At 43.9% G+C, this 18,261-nt stretch overlaps 2 protein-coding genes across 7 annotated transcripts; one reads left to right on the forward strand and one right to left on the reverse strand.

Moving 5' to 3' along the window:
* The first annotated feature begins 179 nt into the window (after positions 1-179).
* Positions 180-8,882, forward strand: GSTA2 (glutathione S-transferase alpha 2). Of its 4 annotated transcripts, XM_046938585.1 has the most exons (9): positions 180-256; positions 611-693; positions 2,549-2,714; positions 3,244-3,350; positions 4,446-4,497; positions 4,761-4,893; positions 5,944-6,085; positions 7,349-7,480; positions 8,301-8,882. In XM_046938585.1, the coding sequence occupies exons 4-9, from the start codon at positions 3,264-3,266 to the stop codon at positions 8,421-8,423; spliced, it is 669 nt and encodes a 222-aa protein (XP_046794541.1). In that variant the 5' UTR covers positions 180-256; positions 611-693; positions 2,549-2,714; positions 3,244-3,263; the 3' UTR covers positions 8,424-8,882. The 4 variants fall into 4 exon arrangements, with proteins under 4 accessions (XP_046794541.1, NP_001383520.1, NP_001001776.1 ...); NM_001396591.1 differs by lacking the exon at positions 2,549-2,714 and having other exon boundaries at positions 8,301-8,881; NM_001001776.2 differs by lacking the exon at positions 611-693 and having other exon boundaries at positions 8,301-8,881.
* Positions 8,883-10,548: 1,666 nt separating this feature from the next.
* Positions 10,549-17,278, reverse strand: TMEM14A (transmembrane protein 14A). Of its 3 annotated transcripts, none has more exons than XM_419915.8 (5): positions 17,246-17,278; positions 16,288-16,371; positions 14,459-14,560; positions 11,699-11,786; positions 10,549-11,127 (listed from the first exon to the last, which is right to left on the reverse strand). In XM_419915.8, exons 2-5 carry the CDS (start codon positions 16,361-16,363, stop codon positions 11,088-11,090), a joined length of 306 nt encoding a protein of 101 aa, XP_419915.3. In that variant the 5' UTR covers positions 16,364-16,371; positions 17,246-17,278; the 3' UTR covers positions 10,549-11,087. The 3 variants fall into 3 exon arrangements, with proteins under 3 accessions (XP_419915.3, XP_015140404.1, XP_046795721.1); XM_015284918.4 differs by having other exon boundaries at positions 17,207-17,274; XM_046939765.1 differs by having other exon boundaries at positions 16,905-17,274.
* Between the last annotated feature and the right edge of the window lie 983 nt (positions 17,279-18,261).

The following is an 18,261-nucleotide window of genomic DNA, read 5'->3' on the forward strand; positions in this document are numbered from 1 at the left end:
AGGGGCTGCCAAGGCCGTGTGCTTTGGATTTTTGATGAAAACCATGTTGATAGCACGGTGACGCTGAGCTGATCGCTGAGCAGCGCTTCCACCAAGCCAAGGCCGTTTCAGCTTCCCACGGGCAGCCTCGATTGCCCCTCCCCGCTCGGGCCCTCAGCGGCGCAGCTCCGCCCCGCAGCGCCGGCAGCGCGGAGCTCCGGGATCTCCCACAGCCGACACGGGACTCCGGAGGCGGACCTGGAGCAGCGCGGCGGCGGTACGGGCGGCGGGGAAGCGCGCTGGGCTGGGACCGAACAGAGGGTGGCGGCCCCTAGGGAGGTTCCGTCCGCGGGCGCGATCCGCTAGGGACTGCGAGGGGTACCGTCCAGGAACGGTGCTGGGAGCGGGGCGCGCCGGGCCGGCGATCCGGGGGCCGTCCTGGGCGCTTCGAGTGGCCCGGGGAAGTGGGGAGCGAGGGTGGTGCTGCCGGACCGCTGGATGTGGTCCTGTGGCGGGCTGGCATGGCACCGGGGCTCGCTCTGGTCGAAGCGGCGGGGAGCCCGGAGCCCAGAGGCTGTGCGCGGCTCAGCCGTGCGATCTCGGGCGGTGATTTGCCTTTGTACTCTTCCAGGCGCCTCTTGTAGCTAGGGAGGTGGAAAGAATAGTTCTTGGATCAGATCGTTTAGCTCGAATCCCTGTGGAAACCGCCCTCTGGTAAGCAATTGCAGTCCCAGGACGGGGCTGGCTGCAGCAGGATCCGTGTTCTAAAGGTCCTTCTGCCTGAGCAGCCCCGTGGGTGTGTGTGCGGGGAGCAGAGCATCGCCCCGGGCTGTGTGCGGGTCTGCGTCCGTGAGGAGGAACCTTTAAGTTCGGGCAGCAGACTGCAGATGCACTCTGAAGTTTGCTTATGTGCTTCTTGCTGGAAGGCCGGGAATAGAATTGTTCTGAACAAAACGCACACAAGAAGAAGTGAAAAGAGCGCTCACAGCTTTAGCAGTCACTCTGGTGGGTGTAGCTGAGGCCCAAGGCAGCGGAATGTGGGTGGTTTGTGATTTCTCTTCAGGCCCGGTAGTGCTGCTCAGGAAAGGTAAAAGTTTGCTGCTCGATGTGACTCGGTGTTCTCCAAGGTCCGTGTGTTGCAGAGCCGTAACAGAATCCCTTCAGCACGGTGCCACCACAGTGGGTGTTCAGCCCAAAGCCCCGAGCTGTGTCCCTCAGCAGTGCCGCTGCTGGAAGATCTCTGCTTTTCCTCTCCTGCCCCAACGCTTCAGGCCTTTTGCTTAAGCTCTCCTGCCCTTGTGGTCCAGACCCTTCCCCATCTTCGTTTCTCTTCTCTGGACGTGCTCCTGGGCCTGGTTGTCCTTCTTGTTGAAGGAAAGGCTCTCTAGTCCTCCTTATCAGTTCGCTCCAATCATCTCCCTAGTGCAGATAGCAACACTGTTCCTGATAGAAGCCTGGATACCCTTTGGCCTTCTTGACTGTCAGGGCACACTGCTGGCTCCTGTTCAGCCAACTGTCAGCCAACAGCCCCAGCTCATTTGTGCAGCTTTCCAGCCCCTCTGCCCCAAGCCTGTGGCATTACATTTACATGGGGAGTGCAAGTGCAGGACTCATCACTTGATCTTGTTGGAGCTCATACAATTGAACTGAGCCCATTGATCCAGTTTATCCAGATGACTTTGTAGGGTCTTCTTACCTCGAGGTATATCAGCATTTCCTCTTTACTTGTCATCTGCAAACTTACTGAGAACATGCTCAGTCCCCTTGTGGGTATCACTAGTAAAGATACTAAACAAAGCCGGCCCCAGTACTGACCCATGGAGAACACCCCTTGTGACTGGTCAGCAGCTGGATGCAACAAAGAGTACTCCTGTCCAAGCCACGGGCTGCCAGCTTCTGGAGAATACTGTGAAATTCAATAATGTATATCATGATCCGTGTGGATGAGGTAGCTGTAGCAAGGCATTTGCCTAAATGCCTTGTTGATATTTGAGTATTAGTTAGGCACCAAACAGCTCCAGGCTGTTTACCACTCTAAACTGTCAAGGCTTAACCAAGGCTTTGTTATCAAATGCATATTTGTTAGAAGTTGGGTGGAAGAGACTAAGGTATCTGAGAATACAAGCATTACAAGGCTAGGTGTCAGCTGAGCAAAGGTTTGGAAGACCTATCATTTGGGCTGGGGCACTATGGGTCTCCTGCAGAGCAGTGGCTGTTGCTTAATAGGGCGTGTTGAGGATACTGCCCATCATAAAGAACTTCAGTGGAGAAGCTTGGAGGTACAGTTTCTACTGTCACTGTTATGCTGCTCATCTCTGCATTTTCACTGGCACCTTTGAGGTTATGGCCAAAGGTGCGTTTTGTGGCTCAATTGAGTGCTGTAAAGGCTATGCAAGAGTAAATAAAACGTGCCCATAGAAAACAGATAAAACCTTGTCTTGATGATGAAACACTTTTTCAGATGACGAAACACACTGCTATCAGTCTGTGAGTTTGTCCTCTTACTAAATCTGCTGTTATCTTTTGGGACTTGTTAGTGAAAAGAGTCCAGCGTTAACTTTGTTTCCAGCTGCAGTCAAGCTCGCTTCAGCTGCCAGGTTTGTACTGTGGTGTGCAGCTGCACCTGGTGGTAGTGAAACTTTGAAAGGACCGAGTTCAATCTCCGAGTGATTATCTGGTGGCCTGACTTCAGTCCTTGGTGCTGGGAGCATTGTCCAGGCCTTATCTATCCAACGGTGAGGTGATCATATTTGTTTGGCGTGAATCTTAAAGTTGTTTTCTCAGAGTCAATAAGATGTACATCCCTGTTACAGTTTAACTGTTCATATAATTGGAATGGGTCTTGAAGTCAGTCTGCATGCTGCATAATGTATGATGTGGTTCAGCTTGTGCGCAGAACAAACTTCATAATGGGAGAGCTAAAAATAATGCTGGTGTCTCGGGCTTGCAATTCTTGTAAAGGGGTCAGTTTGGTATAATAGGTTTTCTAGTATGGTGTGGCTTAGATGCTGTCACAAAACCCAACGCCCACTGCAAAGATTGCATTACTGTTATTTGGTAATAATTCTATGTTGAACTGATGCATATTCTCCATTTTTTCTCCCCACTAAATCCACAGGAACTTCGGTTGTGCCAAACCCCAGTACTTTGGTCTCAATTGTCCTTTTGATGTTCATCCAGATGTATTTAATAGTTTGGAACAGAACATTTTATATGCTTTTTCTTTTTTAAGCTTCCTTTAAGATATCTCCTTGAATTTCTTAGGAAAGGAGAGCTCTGAAATCATGGCTGGGAAACCGAAGCTTCACTATACCAGAGGAAGGGGGAAGATGGAGTCAATTCGGTGGCTGTTAGCAGCAGCTGGGGTTGAAGTTTGTACCTTATTTTATTTTTTAATTTCATAAAGCAGTAAGATTAATCTCTGTCTGAAATAAGGATTTGGTTTCAGAAAGGTTTTCCAAGTGCTTCCATGTTTAGAGATAGGTACAATATCACATGTTGTGCTGTAGAATGCTTACATTCAGTAACACACTCTCTTGTATTGTATTTGAGGTATTTTTTTTGATTTTAATATGCAAAAAGAATCATTCATTCATTCATTTTTGAAACATACTTTGTGTTGTGGAGATCTTAAATTGTTGCTACAGACCAGAACAGTCTGAATTTCCCATGTCTTAAGTGTACCACATGAGGAACTTCAGACCACAATCCCCCCAAGAAGTGTTTTTTGTTCATTGGTCAGTACCCGACTACGATAAATCAGCAAAGATGCCCTGAAGCCAATGGGGAGCTCTCTAGGTTCATACCAGGTGAAAGCTGTCCTAAGGCATCTTAATTTCTGTTCACTCTGCTTGAATGCAGTGCTGAAACTCTTTTCTTAGACAATGCATTGCATTGGAAATAAAAGGCTTTTTTAGTGGTGCTCATTCATTTTGGGTATTGCTGACAGAGGAGCTGCAGAGCACAAGTGCTCCCATTCAAATGTCTTTTTTTCATTTAGAAAACAGACAAAAATCACTGGAGTTGGACTCGGTGATCCTTGTAAATCCCCTCTAGCTCATAATATTCTATGATTCAGTTGTATGCATAAGAAAAAGAGGGGCATAAAATGCTGCGTAACAGAAACAGAGGCATAACATATTAAAAACTTCTAAATATTTCCCACGACGTGAGCTGCTTTTCAGTGAATGATTCAGTATCTGTGAACTGCTCATGCATGCAAGTAAGCGGAGCTTTATGATGGAAGAGGATTTTTTGTAGTGTAAAGCACTGTACATTTACTGGTGGGTTGGAGTGGTGTATAGTCCAGGGTTATTTGCTGGAAAAGTGATGAAGAATAGGAGTCAACACAGTGATGAGAAGGATGGGAAATAGTAGGGAGAGGTGGAGTCTGGCTTCCACACCCCCTTCTGTTTTCTCGTTGCCTTTGGAGTGACGCAGTGTTGTTTTCTGTCTTTACTTTTCAGTTCGAGGAAGAATTTATAGAAAAAAAGGAAGACCTAGAAAAATTACGCAATGGTGAGTCTGTAAACTGTCCTCTGAACATGAGTTCACACCAAGAGAACAAAAGGAGTGCTTCTTCTGACTTTTATTAGTGAGAGAGGAGATTTCTGTAAGATCTCTGATATAATGTGACTTGTAGAGATTGGAGAGACCTGGTTGCCTTGTTAAAGCTTCAGATCACTCAGCATTAGAAACGTCATGATGTGTTATCAAGTCCGTTTCTCAGAATCAGTGTGGTACTACACTGCTTGAATAGTTGGCTTTTTTTTCTTCCCCAGATGGATCCCTGCTGTTCCAGCAAGTGCCCATGGTGGAAATCGATGGGATGAAGATGGTGCAGAGCAGAGCCATCCTCTGCTACATAGCAGGGAAATACAATCTCTACGGGAAAGACCTGAAGGAGAGAGCCTGGTACAGTAGCAGTACATACTGTCCCTACTTATACTCTTCCAGCATTTTTAGTGTATATGAGAAGAATATTGCTGTGAAATGCCTGTGTGTAAAGCTGCATATAATCTACTGGTGCTTTGTCCCCTCAGATCCAAGGACAGCTTGAACGGGCTTCAACAGTAAGAGATGATGGTTAGATATCAATATAATTAGAATTTTCTGGCTACGTTCAGGCTTATTTGAACTACCAGAGTGGAATTGCATTATGTTGCTGGGTAACTGCAGAACAGTAATGCAGTTTTAATGCCTAAGGATGTTTACTTTTTCTGCTTAAAGAGGGACTACAAAAAAGGTGCCGGACTCTGTATCAGGGAGTGTAGTGACAGGACAAGAGGAAATGACTTTAAAATAAATAAAGGTAGATTAAATTAGATATGAGGAAGAAATTGTTCACAGTGAGAGTGCTGAGGTACTGGAACAGCTTGCCCAGAGAATCTGTGGATGCTCCATCCCTGGATGTGTTCAAGTGCGTGGCAGCCCTACTTGCAGAAGAGGTGGTGCAACTGGATGGGCTTTAAGGTCCTTCCCAACCATGCCATTCTATGATTCTATCAGTTGGCAGCCATTTTTGCTCAAGATCTTTTCATGATTGGACATCAAAACTGTTATATTTTCCATAGTAACTTGCACATGTGATTTTTTTTCTCAGCATAGATTTCAGCATAGATGAGTAGGGTATCAGTGGAAAACTGGGGGCTTGGGGGTTGGACTCAATCTCTAGAGGTCCCTTCCAACCCCCTGTGATTCTGAGATTCTGTGAAAACAACGTGAGCATCAGTTAGATTCTGGTTTATGCTCTGCTTGTTGCATGCACTGTGTGCCTGTTTCTGAAGATGTTTGGGAAAAGAAAAAACCTGAGCTGGAATCAAAGTGGAAGAACAAGAAAGTGAAGCAATGTTTTAGGCTACATTCACTCAAAAGCATCCTACTCAGTGATCTCTTCAATACGGTATTTCAGGAAAATAACCAAAACGGGAGTTCTAAAATGCTAATTTAAACCTTTTCTTTCAGGATTGATATGTATGTGGAGGGAACAACAGACCTGATGGGAATGATCATGGCTCTCCCTTTTCAAGCAGCCGATGTGAAAGAAAAGAATATTGCCTTAATCACTGAACGAGCTACAACCAGATACTTTCCTGTTTATGAAAAGGTAAAGGATGAAGCATCAGGAGCCCACAAAGGCAGCCAAGCAGGGTGCAGCCCTCCTGCCCCAGCCCCATACTCATAGCTTGAAGGCAGGCGGTGGTACAGCTCTGGGACCGTATGATGGAACCAACATTCAGCAATGGGAAAGGAAGGCTGCAAAGTAATACTGGGCTGATCTCAGTACTGAGCACCTTTGCTGTCTTGAAGACTACTCAAAGGGCAGATTCTCCTTGTTACTTGCAAGTAGTGGACTTAAACATTTTGCATGTAGCTTAGTGGATGGTAGCTCCCACTGCTTTGCACAAATGCCCCATTTAAATACCTGTGCCAGCCCTCAGAGCTTCCTAACTGAAAGTATACGTACCCTTGATGTTCAAAGTTAAATCCAACCACGTGTTATAGTTGAGGTCCTAGTTCTGTGATTTCTCAAACCCACTGCTGTAATGGAAGTCACCTGGAGATTATTCCTGTCCTTTTCTGAATTGCCTTATTTGGGCATCATTAGATGTGTATGGAGAGATGTGCTCAAACAGAATGTATCTAGCTTAAAAGCAGGAAAGCAATTATCTGCTGGCTAGCAAACACTAAAGAGGTGGCCTCTAAGGAGCTATGAGCTACAGCATTAGTATGCTTACTGCACTCAAAGCACACAAAAAGCCTGTCTTTGCTAGGCAAGAGTTGGCAAGGAGAGGAAAGGTTGTTCTCTGTTGCTCCCAGGGACATAGTCTTTGTGTTACTGTTTTGCCATTTCCTACTGACTTGCTGTTTACTTTGTTTTCCCTTTAGGTTCTTTTCTTTTTGTGTCTATCAGCATTTTTTTTCTTTCTGAATTAGAGCTAGCAATGATCCTCACCTCCTGCTGCTGTTTGTGCCCTGCATGGCTGTGCTGTGCAGACTTTCTCGCAGCGCTTTCTCCCAGCATAGCAGTTTCTCCACGTCTGTGCCAAGGGTATAATTCAAAAGCACTGCAGGGAGTCTGGTTCTAATGCTCTGAGAGTTCCCATATGGCTTCAGCAGTCAGGTTTTGGTGGAGCCTGTTTTGGCAGTGTAAGAAATAGCTGCAACAAGGTACCAGGTATTTGTGTCTCCCAGAAGCCGCTGCCTTTTTTATGCTAATATTGGCAGGTGGGACTTTTTAGTAGGGAATCATCTTTATGGGTTCTTGTATGGATTTGTTCTGCTGTTGATTTCTGTAGAAATCCGTCTGTAATATCCAGGTAAAATCACTGCATACTGTATGACTTCTTTATTTGTTCTTATTTTGTAGGCCTTAAAAGACCATGGTCAGGATTATCTTGTTGGCAACAAGCTAAGCTGGGCAGACATCCACCTGCTGGAAGCCATTTTAATGACAGAAGAACTTAAGTCTGATATACTGTCTGCATTCCCTCTGCTACAGGTTAGTGGTCATCTGATCTCAGCATGGAATGTAACATACATATTTCACTGCCCAGCTTTAGAAGCTCATTGATGTTTAAGTCTTTTGAGCCATTGTACTGAGTTGCTGGCAGCTCTCTGATCTTCTGTTGACTACAACAAGCTGAACACCCCCACAGGCACCTTCCTTCCGCTCTGCTGCTCCCGGTTGCTTTCAGCTGGCAGGAATTCACTTACTGACTCTACCAGTCCGGTCCTGTCACTGCCACTAACACGTCTTCAAACACAGCTTTGGGCATCAGGACGGGAGGTTATGGCTGGCTGTGGCTACAGTTCCCGTCCTACTTTTGCTAGCAAAATTACATTCTGAAGAAACTGTATACAGAAGCATTTCTCCTTTCTTGTCTTCTGTGGTGCTTTGCACGGAGGTGCTTCTGCCCTATCTTCTTTTTAGCCCAAATACATCTGTAGTATTTGGATTCACGCTGTGTTGTTGTTTTTATTTCACCGTTTTGCAGATGAATCTCTACTCTTTAATATTAAATTCTCCCATCCACAACTGGAAAACCAAGGAAACTTCAGAGCACTGTTTCTGATTAGAATATTCACACCTGAGTTTTCCAAAAAGACCAATATGTTGTGAGATGTGTTTCCAAATATATATGTGTATATTTTTTCATGAAAAATACCGAGTGCTGAGCTGGCTATAAGTAGCTACTAATGTTCTCTGTTTAATATGTATGTATGAGAAGTAAAAAAATCCAAGTCATCTGATTCTTAAGCTATGAAGGATGGGATTATAATTGCCTTGCTTTCATTGGCTTTCTTTCTTTTTCTTACAGGCTTTTAAAGGAAGAATGAGCAATGTCCCAACAATCAAAAAATTCTTGCAGCCTGGCAGCCAGAGGAAGCCTCCATTAGATGAGAAATCAATTGCTAATGTGAGGAAAATATTCAGTTTCTAATCATGTGGCTGCTACAGATAACGTCTATAGTATATTGCCTAAGCTGTGCCTCTTAAGTATAAGCTGCGTAGATCTATCCTGTGGTTTGTGCCTTATAATCTTTGAGATGGAAGACAATTTAGATTAAAGGCTGTTGGACCTGCTGATTACAGAAGGTAGTGTTTTATTACCAAGAGTTCTTGCTACCATCAGTTACATGAAATAAAACATACTAATGTTTGCTGTTTGGTTAGCCATTAATTGCAGTAAAGTATTTCAGCTGTAGTTTCCAAAGCACTGCAAACAAAGCCTCTTCCCTCCCTTTTTATTAGTTGCAGCCCAGAAAAGCTACTCTGTAACATTTGGGAATTCATTTTTTACTTTCCCTGGTCAACCTTCAGTGTATCCCTGCTGCATTTATTTGCTGTCTGTATTTTCAAAAAAATAAAATAAAATAAAATAAAATAAAATAAAATAAAATCCCACCATCTCTGTAAGTTTATGGCTGAAAGTAAGAAACTACTTTAATCCTCACATGAATCTCTTAGAAGAGATTTCGATCGCTGAAAGATCAAAGTACATGTGTCTAATTAGGCTGCTGCTACTCATTCCCTCGCTACTATTCTTGCATGGCTGGACTGCTGCAGTGAGGAGAACACCACTTGACTGTTTCACCTTCCCAGTCGCTTCTGAAGCAGCTCTAAAGAGAACTGCACTGGCTGCTTACCTTTCCAGTAGAAGAGTTTGCGGATGCTTTAAGGACTGTTGAGACGAAGCCTGTTTCAGATTCTTTACCCTCATTTGATGGGAATCATCACTGTCCACTTCAGAAATATAGGCATAAACTCTTTTTGTCCTTCCAGTCAGCTGTTTTTCACAGTAAGACTCAAAGAGATGAGGCAGAGAAGCCTGTCATTCAGCTTACAGACAGAATTGCTGCCCAGCAAAGTTAACTCCTTCTCTGACTTGTATGGGCCGGTAACCTACTTCAGTTACAAATCTGGAGCACCCCAATCACCCACACGCTGCTCATGTTAGTTCTTGACTTCTTAAAATTAACATTGCTTGGCTAGCTGGAGGCAGCAGTTTGAACTGGAAGAGCAGTTTGCCCATCATAGCACTTAAGAAGTTTTGTGTTGCTGTGCCTCTATTCCACACAAATGGAATGGTGGTCAACCATTGCAGAGACTGACACAGGGCATCACCTTTGCATTCTGTAAGTGCGTGCTCAGTCCCCTAGGGATACAGTAGACTTGCTAAGAACATTACTTGCTTGGGCTGCACAGGTATTTAGACATAAGCTTTTGGGTTAGAGTTGGGCTTTGTTGCCTGTTCTTGTGCCCATGGGGTAATTCTGAGAATGCAAAGATGGCTCAGCTCTGGAGGTATCGAACAACAGAAAATCCCATTGCATTTAGGATAGGAGCTAGCAAGCAACTGACAGAGGGCATCCACATTTCAGCACTAGGTTGCCTAAACATTTCTGTAGAGCTCACTTAAAGCAGGATTCACCTCATCTACAGCAGCATTAGTCATCTAAGCTTGTTATTATGGTACATGGCAGTCCAATTCCCCTGACTTGCCTTGACGGTCTAATTCAGGATAGAAAAACACACACCTTACACGTCCAGCTGTCATTCTACTTATCAAGGTCCCAAACTGAAATCCATAGAATATCAGCTCATTTGCACGTAAGCCTGGTGACACCTGGTGGTGATCGGTACCAGCATTTGCTAGCTAAAGACTTGAGGTGGGAGCTGGGGCTGGTCCGTTTTTCCTTACTTTCTGTTGGTTGTTTTGATCAGATACGCCTTAGATGTTTGAGTAGCTTGCAACACTCTGCGCTTGAGCCCCTGCCAATGAAAGGAAGCTTGGTATTCTGCTAATGGATTGATGTAGCATTGAGACCCGAGATACATACTCGGTAATAGGTAGCCTTTATAATATTATAATAATATGTATATTTATTTATGCATGTTATGTGTATGTATGTATATTTATGATATAAGAGACACTAAACCACATCCCTTAGTGCCAGAATAGTTGTACACGGTACGGTGTATGTTTTGAATCACTAATGAGTACAGAGCAGTTCATCCAACTTCCCCCGACAAAATGACACTTCACTTTGCATAAAAAACTGAGAGAAGCTTCAAACATTTTAAGTTTTATTTCAATACTGATAGTCAGTTTTATATTTAGAAACAGTGGAAGAAGATAAATGTATTCAAAAGGAAGATGGGTTTTTGTATAAGACAGTACGGGCACATGCCTTTATTCATTAGTGAGTAACAATATGGTTAGAATTGATTACTTAATTACAGAAGCTACAAAATTATGCTTCAAAACAATACATCTCTGGGATACAGTGCAATGCTAATGCAGTTTCCTGGTGTGCTCAGCACCTTTGAAAGCTATCAAACCTAGAGGTAAAGGTCCCTCGAGTTAACAGATTGCTTAAGCAGATCAAAATGTATCATTAACAAAACTGTTTTAGCTTTTACAAATAGCTTGCAAAATGCCAGCTGGCAAGTGCCAGTAATTAGGGTACAGGTATTGATCTTTTACAGAAAAGATAAAAGCAAAGTAAGATGTGTTCTAATTTGTTTTTCAAGTATGGAGAGCCTGCCTGTTTGTGAGGTAGGCATGGCTGTCATACTTCAGTTCTCAAGTTGCTACATTCTCCTATAGAAGCATAAAAACAAGCCTCAAAATCATCAGAAGGCTGTGAAAAAGGAAACAGAAAAAGTCCATAAATATAACTGTACATAAACAGTGAAAATCATCATTAAACAACAGCACATTCATAAATACCCAACGCTAGAATCTCTAGTAAGAAATCTTTCAAAGTGTTTCAATCTATAGCATCAGTATCCACCAAAAGTCTGTCTGAGCGGACTGTTCTGTCGTTGACACAACAGCAAATAACATTTTTCAGTTTCAGTCCTGATTTATAACTTTTGGCAAGTGTATGAAGTTAGACGACTGGCTTTATGTGTATCTGTATGGAAGCACTGAAGCTTTCCTCAGGTTCTTCCAAAAGCCTTATCAATATGCATTAATGTTTGACTGCAGATATCTCCTTTCTTTGCTTAGAAAGGCTGTCCTCAGTTTATGTATCTGCCTACTAAGACAAAAAGCTGGTCAATGGAAACAGGACCAAACTGATTTCACCTAAAACATACAGCTGCTGGATGACAGTAACCTCCACTGATACCAGCTTGAATCAGATGTTGAGTAGCAACTATTTGAAAATCAGTGAAATCTTTACATTCAGATCCTCAATGTATGTTTACCTCAGGCATGCTACAAGTCCGGCTGGCATCAGTTTCTTGGACCTCTTGAACCTCATTCCCATTATAACGGTCAAAAGAAAAGCTGAAACTGCAAAAAACAATTCAATACGTTTATGTTATCTCTTTCACAGAGGACTATTCAACAATACAGAGCATGACCAAAGGTCACTGACATGTTTTGCTATGAAACGTAGCTCAGTAAGATGTTAGATCATAGAGATAGGCCTGTAAAAGCATTCTTGCTTTCCCAAAATTCATTACCAGGACTTCCTTCAGCTGCAGATACAGTTTCCAGGTGCAGCAGAATGCTAAATCCTCCTCTGTGGACGCAAAGCCAGTTTGTCAGGTGGTGATTTGTATTCCTCCATATATCTACATTCCGGGGGCTACCAATGAAGTTGGAAGAATCCTCAGCATTAACAGTAACATTTATGCTGAGTTACAAATACAGTGTCATAAATCCCAACACTGCAACTGTTTTTCTTACTAGCTATTCAAGGAGCTAGAACACACAGATTGTTGTGGGTTTTTTTTTTTCTTTCTTTTTATCTTTTTCTTTCTTTAATTTTCCTTTTAGAGTGCTAGCTCTGTATTTGCTAAGCCTTAAAAACTAGATTTGAAAGTTTTCCTTTATTTCTGCTCCAGAATATGGCTTAACATCTCCTGTACGGGGCTGTATCACTCTAGCAGCTACACTGTATTACCCTGGCAGCTCTTCTATTTTCATGGAGCAGATAAACCGGACTGTCTTTACACTCCCCCACCTTCTCTGGACAGTGCTGTGCTCACAGTTGTCAAAAATGAGTTTTAAACTCATCCCAACATTACGTGACAAGTTCTGGCAGTTACAAACAAAAATCTCCTGGCTAAGCATGTGCACTCATTAAAGACAGCTTGCTTCACTATCCCTTGCTCTTATTTTCTGGTCCCATGGTTTTGATCCTCTCAGGAATGTCTGAAGAGCAGACTATTCCACAGCATGTGTCTTGTCTAGGGCCCCGAGTATATTTACAATTAATTAGAAGCTACAAAACATGCCTGGTTTAGTTTGTGAGGTTCCTGCAGTTACCAGTATTGGGCCTTTCAAATTGCCACTGAGCTTTTAAGATGTTCATCTTTTAGACCTGATTTTGAAAAGCATTGGATATTCAGTATTTCACTTTTAATCAGTTAAAAAAAAATTCATTAAATAAAGCCAGATTCAGCTCAGTAAACCATAAAGATAAAACTCATTAAGCAACTCAATACAGCAAATGTATTAAGCTGCATTCTCAATAACAAACCTTAAACATGAATTTCTACACCTGCTTCAATCACATAAGATTCCAGTAAGTAGTTAGAACACAGGAGCTCACTTCAGGAGTGAAGTGAGCTTCAGCACTCCAGCAGTGGACTCTCCTTTCCTTAGTTACATTGTCTGGGCACTTGTCTCTTATTACATTGTAATTTACCCCACTTGTTCCTATGCTCAGAAGGGTCACCCTCTTCCATGCATTTATGCTCCAGTTGCTTTAGGCGCTTCAGAAAGCTAAGCATAAATGAAAGCATTCTGATTTTCTATGAAATCCATAGGCATTTATTAGAGAGCCTGGATTACTACATCTGATGTCTACGTTAGTGGAAATCATACACCAGTCCTTTCAAAACAAGGGAACTGGAAAACAAACAACATGTAGTAAATTCTATTTTTTCTCTTCCACAAATTCTGTATCCAAATTCCTGATTTCATTGACCCATAGAAGTACAACATTGGATGCTGCTTAACAGCATTTCACACTGAGTGACTACAAATTTACATACATTCATGGTTGTGTCTTCAGTGCATAAAAGATGCCAGTAGTCTGAGTAAGTTCACAGCTGCAAAACCTGAATATCCAATTTTAGGCCACATAGGAGCAGCTCAGATATACTGTGATTACTTTTACTAAAGAACCCAATTGGTGTGAATGCTACTTTTTTTTTTTTTTTAATTAAACGAAAGACATTTTTACAGCTGCAGTTGATTTCAAACACAAAGCCAACAAAAATGCTCTACCATAAGTTCTAACGAAGGTCAGAAAAAGTGATTGTGTGCTAACACAATCTGGATTACATGCAACTTAAACGTATTTCTGTGTGTGAAACCACAGCCTAAGCCATCAGTACTAAAATCATGAGTGGCAGAAGTTTCCAGTAACTCTTACTGCAAATCAGTTACATGAGTTGAATGATGTACCCCTTAGATAGAGACTGTAGTTCCTTGCTTTCATGAGGGTTTTATGGAAAGCTTGCTAGGATGACAGTTATCGCATGGTTTGTGCCCTGTCTTTCTTGGCAGCAAAGGAAATCACCACATCAACCATTTGTTTCACTGAGAGTTAAGGACACTCAACATCATGCAAGACTTTATCTCACACCACCTTTAATTGTCAAATTACATTATATTCTGTTTCTTATGATTTCATTCCAGTACTTTTCCACCTTTCTCGGCTGGATTTCACAACATGCACATTGTTACGTAACCACCGAGCAAAGAGAGGCACTGCCAGGTGGTTACACACCTGCTGGTTCTGTGTGAATGAGCTGCTTTATCTTGCCAATAGCTCCACACGTAAGCTCTTGAATTTGGCAAGCTAAGCTGAAGTGTCAAATTCTATTTCAAAAAACTAAGGAAAAAAAAACAAAGAATTGTCACAATGCTTAAAATAAGAGAGATTTTTACAGGCACTTCAGTGAAGTCTCTTTTTTTGTTGTTGTTTTAAACTGTAGTAAAACACTTACACAATGAGATCTTCACATTCCTTGGATCACGTGTTACACAGTAAGCTCCATAGCCAGCCACGGAACCAAAGGTAAGACCAGCAGCTAAAGAAATTTTACTACCTGAAAGAAAATATTCAAGTGTTATCTTTCAACACAATGTCTTCATGCTCAATCTACACAGTAGCTCTCTCTCTCTACACAGTACTATCTGAATATTCTGAAAATAGAGCCACGTCTGCTTCTGTGCAGCCAACTCACCCTGTGTGAATAGAGGCAGCATTTCTGTAACCCCTCCCAGTCATTCTCTTGCATAGCATTACTGGCAATGTCTGTTCAATTAGAGGGTGAGGATGAGGATCTACTAATACTTGTAATTTGGGAAGAATAATCTTTGAAGAACAAACCTGAACAAGGCCATTTTTTCTATCACGCATACATCCAGAAGCATTTTTGCAACCTTTCTGGATTATCTACTCATTTTTACTGTATCTTACAGCACTCGGGAGTCTCTGAAAAATGACATTAAAGTCATTATGGTCAATGCGTATAGAAGCTAAACTGGATGCCATGGTAGCACTGACATTACATTTAATAAAGACCTAAATACAATAAAACAACAAAAAAGACCCCAAAACAACTAGATGGCAATGAGGATGGAAACATGTCTTTTTTAAAATTAATTTGACATTTCCTTTCAATGCTATTACACAACTGGTTCATGAAGTCCAGAGTTTCAGCAATGTATTCGGTTTCTGAATAGGCATTTGACTTGGTACCATATGATAAAAGTGCAGAATCAGCACAGCAGGCAATATCTGGATTAATCTGATTCCAAAATGATTACAAAGGAAGAATCCAGAACCCCAGAAGACATATAGATCCCAGTCCTGTTATACTGAACATTTTTAATCAAGAATCTGCAAGAAAACAGAAATCATTACTGATAAAAATAAATAAATCACATTTCCCACAAGGACTGACCAGCTACTAAAGACAGAAGAAAACAAGCAAATGGGATAGTTAGTGAAAGCAGATGGGGATGGGGGGGGGGAGGAAGACTTTCAGAAAATAAAGATATAAAGCCATTTCTTTAGGAGCAAACATGCACACGCTGTGCAGGGAATCGGTGATCCTGAACCCCAAGAATCATAATAGATAATGCCATGGTGAACAAGACTGCTGCTCTGCTGGGACATTCACCCCGGACAGTGAGCGGGGAGCTCCGGCTGTCCTCGGCACAGCTGCGACCTCTGCCGGGGCGCTGCACTCAGCTCAGGAAGGCTGCTGCCAGCTGAGCCGATTCACAGAAAGTACCATCAACACGACTCAAACGCAGAAAATGGGCCTTAAAGTACATGACAATTTAAAACCTAGTAGCCTATGTTAGAGTGAAAATGAACAGCGTTAAAAATGCCAGACATAATTAACCACCAGGTGAGAAGAAGTAAATACAAAGTACGCTCCCTGGTGTGCATCTGAAAATCCCCAAATCAGTCCCAGACGTCTCTGCAGAAAATATATTTTAATTGAAGATAATCTATTGTGCTTAACACGGGAACAATTAAAGGACATGAAATGGCACAAAATTCATTGAGGATCAAAAGTAAGAGCAGCTTTTTGCCCCGAAAACAAACCCATCAGTTGGATAAACAGAAAGAAGTGACCAATTAAGCATAAGCTGATCCAAGCAAACATTCTGAGACTCAGCTCATCGACAGCAGCACAGGCTGGATTTAAGATGCAGTCGTGTTCACTACAGCACAAGTTACATGCCTTTCACCATTTCTTTTTCACAAAGCGTAGCAGAGAGGAAACAGACTCCCCAACCTCAACACATCAGGACTCACCTTTACGAGTGTATCCTATAACACCTCCAACAGCCAACAGAGCTGCATATGCAAACCCAATCCAGTCAACAGCCATGGTCCCAGCTGTGGGGAAAAGAACATATCGCAGCTGAAGACTTGGGTCAAAAAAATACTATTTAAAGTGCTCTAAGTAACATTACACTCTTGGAAGTTGTGCTTTATCACTGTGTCACACCATTCAAAAGATAAAGGTGCATCTATTGGCCGTCACATCTTTTCACCAGCTGGGGCCTTTCCTTACTCCTCAGTACAGAGGCACACCATACTTCTATCAGGCTGTTCCCAGCCAAAAATACACATGTGCAAGCAGTAAGCTGGGCACTGGCTGAGCATCGGGTTTGTTGCACCGTGCTTTGTGGCTGGTCAGAGCAAGGCTTAGTGCTCCTTCAGCCTGGTCACACTTGGTGCACCTCAGGCAGGATGGCACAGCGCCACAGCACTGCACAGAGCGGAGGCTTTCAGGGCTTCTCTGTAGGAAGGCTGTGCTTTTCCCTTCTTTCTCCCAAATCAACTGCATTCTTAGTTTTAAGCACATACTTCTTTTTCCCTGAGCAGGTGTGTCACACACTGAAGGGACAGGAGGAATGAGTACCCACCCCTTGCTTCGTGTCAAGCCTTTAATACTAGAAGCAGTGACTTAATCCCCCGCACAGCCGCAGTTCTCTCAGAAACTACAGGGCTAAAGGAGGCCGCGCTACGACATCAGCCCTAAGAACGAGGTCAGGGGCCGGGCTCACAGCTGCCCTCTGATCCACCACCCTTCATGGCCTCAGCAGGCCGTGCCCAGTCGCCAGCTGTCCCCGCGCAGGCTGCTCCCATCCCATCCCCTGCCCCACTCCCGCTGAGGGCAGGCAGAGCCCTCTCCCGCCAACAAGAGGAAGGCGGCCGCAGCACAAACCCATCACTCCCCCCAGAGCCCGCTCGCCTCCCGCCGTACCTCTTTCCGTCGCGCCGCCCCGCCCCGCCGCCCTCCGACCTCCCTCCGCTCCGCCCTCCGCCCTCCCAGCGGTCCGTGCTCAGAGCTTTGCCGGCTTCGGTTCTCCTGTGGGCGAGAAGCGAGGGGTTTGACGGATTCGTGCTGCCATCATGGCGCCGTGAGGGGTGAACGCTGCTTTGTGGCGCTTGGCAGAAGCGGGGAGGCAGAGCAGGGTTCCCGCGAGGCTGTGCAGCTGCAGCCCTCGGCTCAAGGAGTGTTGGCTGCTGCCTCGGAAAGCTCCTCGAGCAGCCTTGGGGTGGCGGGTCTGCGCCGGCTCCAAGGGCAGCGTGAAAGATCTGTAGTCTAACTTAGGATTTTAAGTCTGAAAACCCCATCAGATCCACCCTGAAACCCATGACCAAGATGGCAAGAGCCAGGCCTTGCTCTGCTCGCAGCCCCTCGTGCAGGGCTCTTCCTCCCTCAGTACATTGCCCAAAGCACTTCTGTTCTGTGCATCGAATCATAGAATCATTAAGATTGGATAAGACCTATAAGATGACCTAGTCCAACCATCAAAACCCACTGTGCCCACTAACCATATCCCTCACTGTCACATCTACACTCCAGGGATGGTGACTCCACCACCTTCCTGGGTAGCCTGTGCCAATGCCTCACCACTTTCTAAAAAGAAATTTTTCCTAATATCCTACCTGAACCTCCCCTGGTTCAGCTTGAGGCCATTACCTCTAATCCTATCACTGTTACACAGAAGAGGCTGACCCCCACCTTGCCACTACCTCCTTTCATGTAGTTGTGGAGAGCGATAAGGTCTCCCCTGATCCTCTTCTTTTCCAAACTAAACAATCCCAGTTCCCTCAGGTGCTCCCCATAAGATTTGTGCTCCAGCCCCCTTACAGCTTTATTGTCCTTCTGTGGACATGCTCCAGGGCCTCCATGTCCTTGTGGTGAGGCTCCCAAAACTGAACACAGTACTCAAGGTGCAGCCTCACCAAGGCTGAGTAGAGAAGAACAACCAC

The sequence above is a fragment of the Gallus gallus genome, chromosome 3 (assembly GCF_016699485.2).
Source record: "Gallus gallus isolate bGalGal1 chromosome 3, bGalGal1.mat.broiler.GRCg7b, whole genome shotgun sequence".
NCBI classification, from domain to species: domain Eukaryota; kingdom Metazoa; phylum Chordata; class Aves; order Galliformes; family Phasianidae; genus Gallus; species Gallus gallus.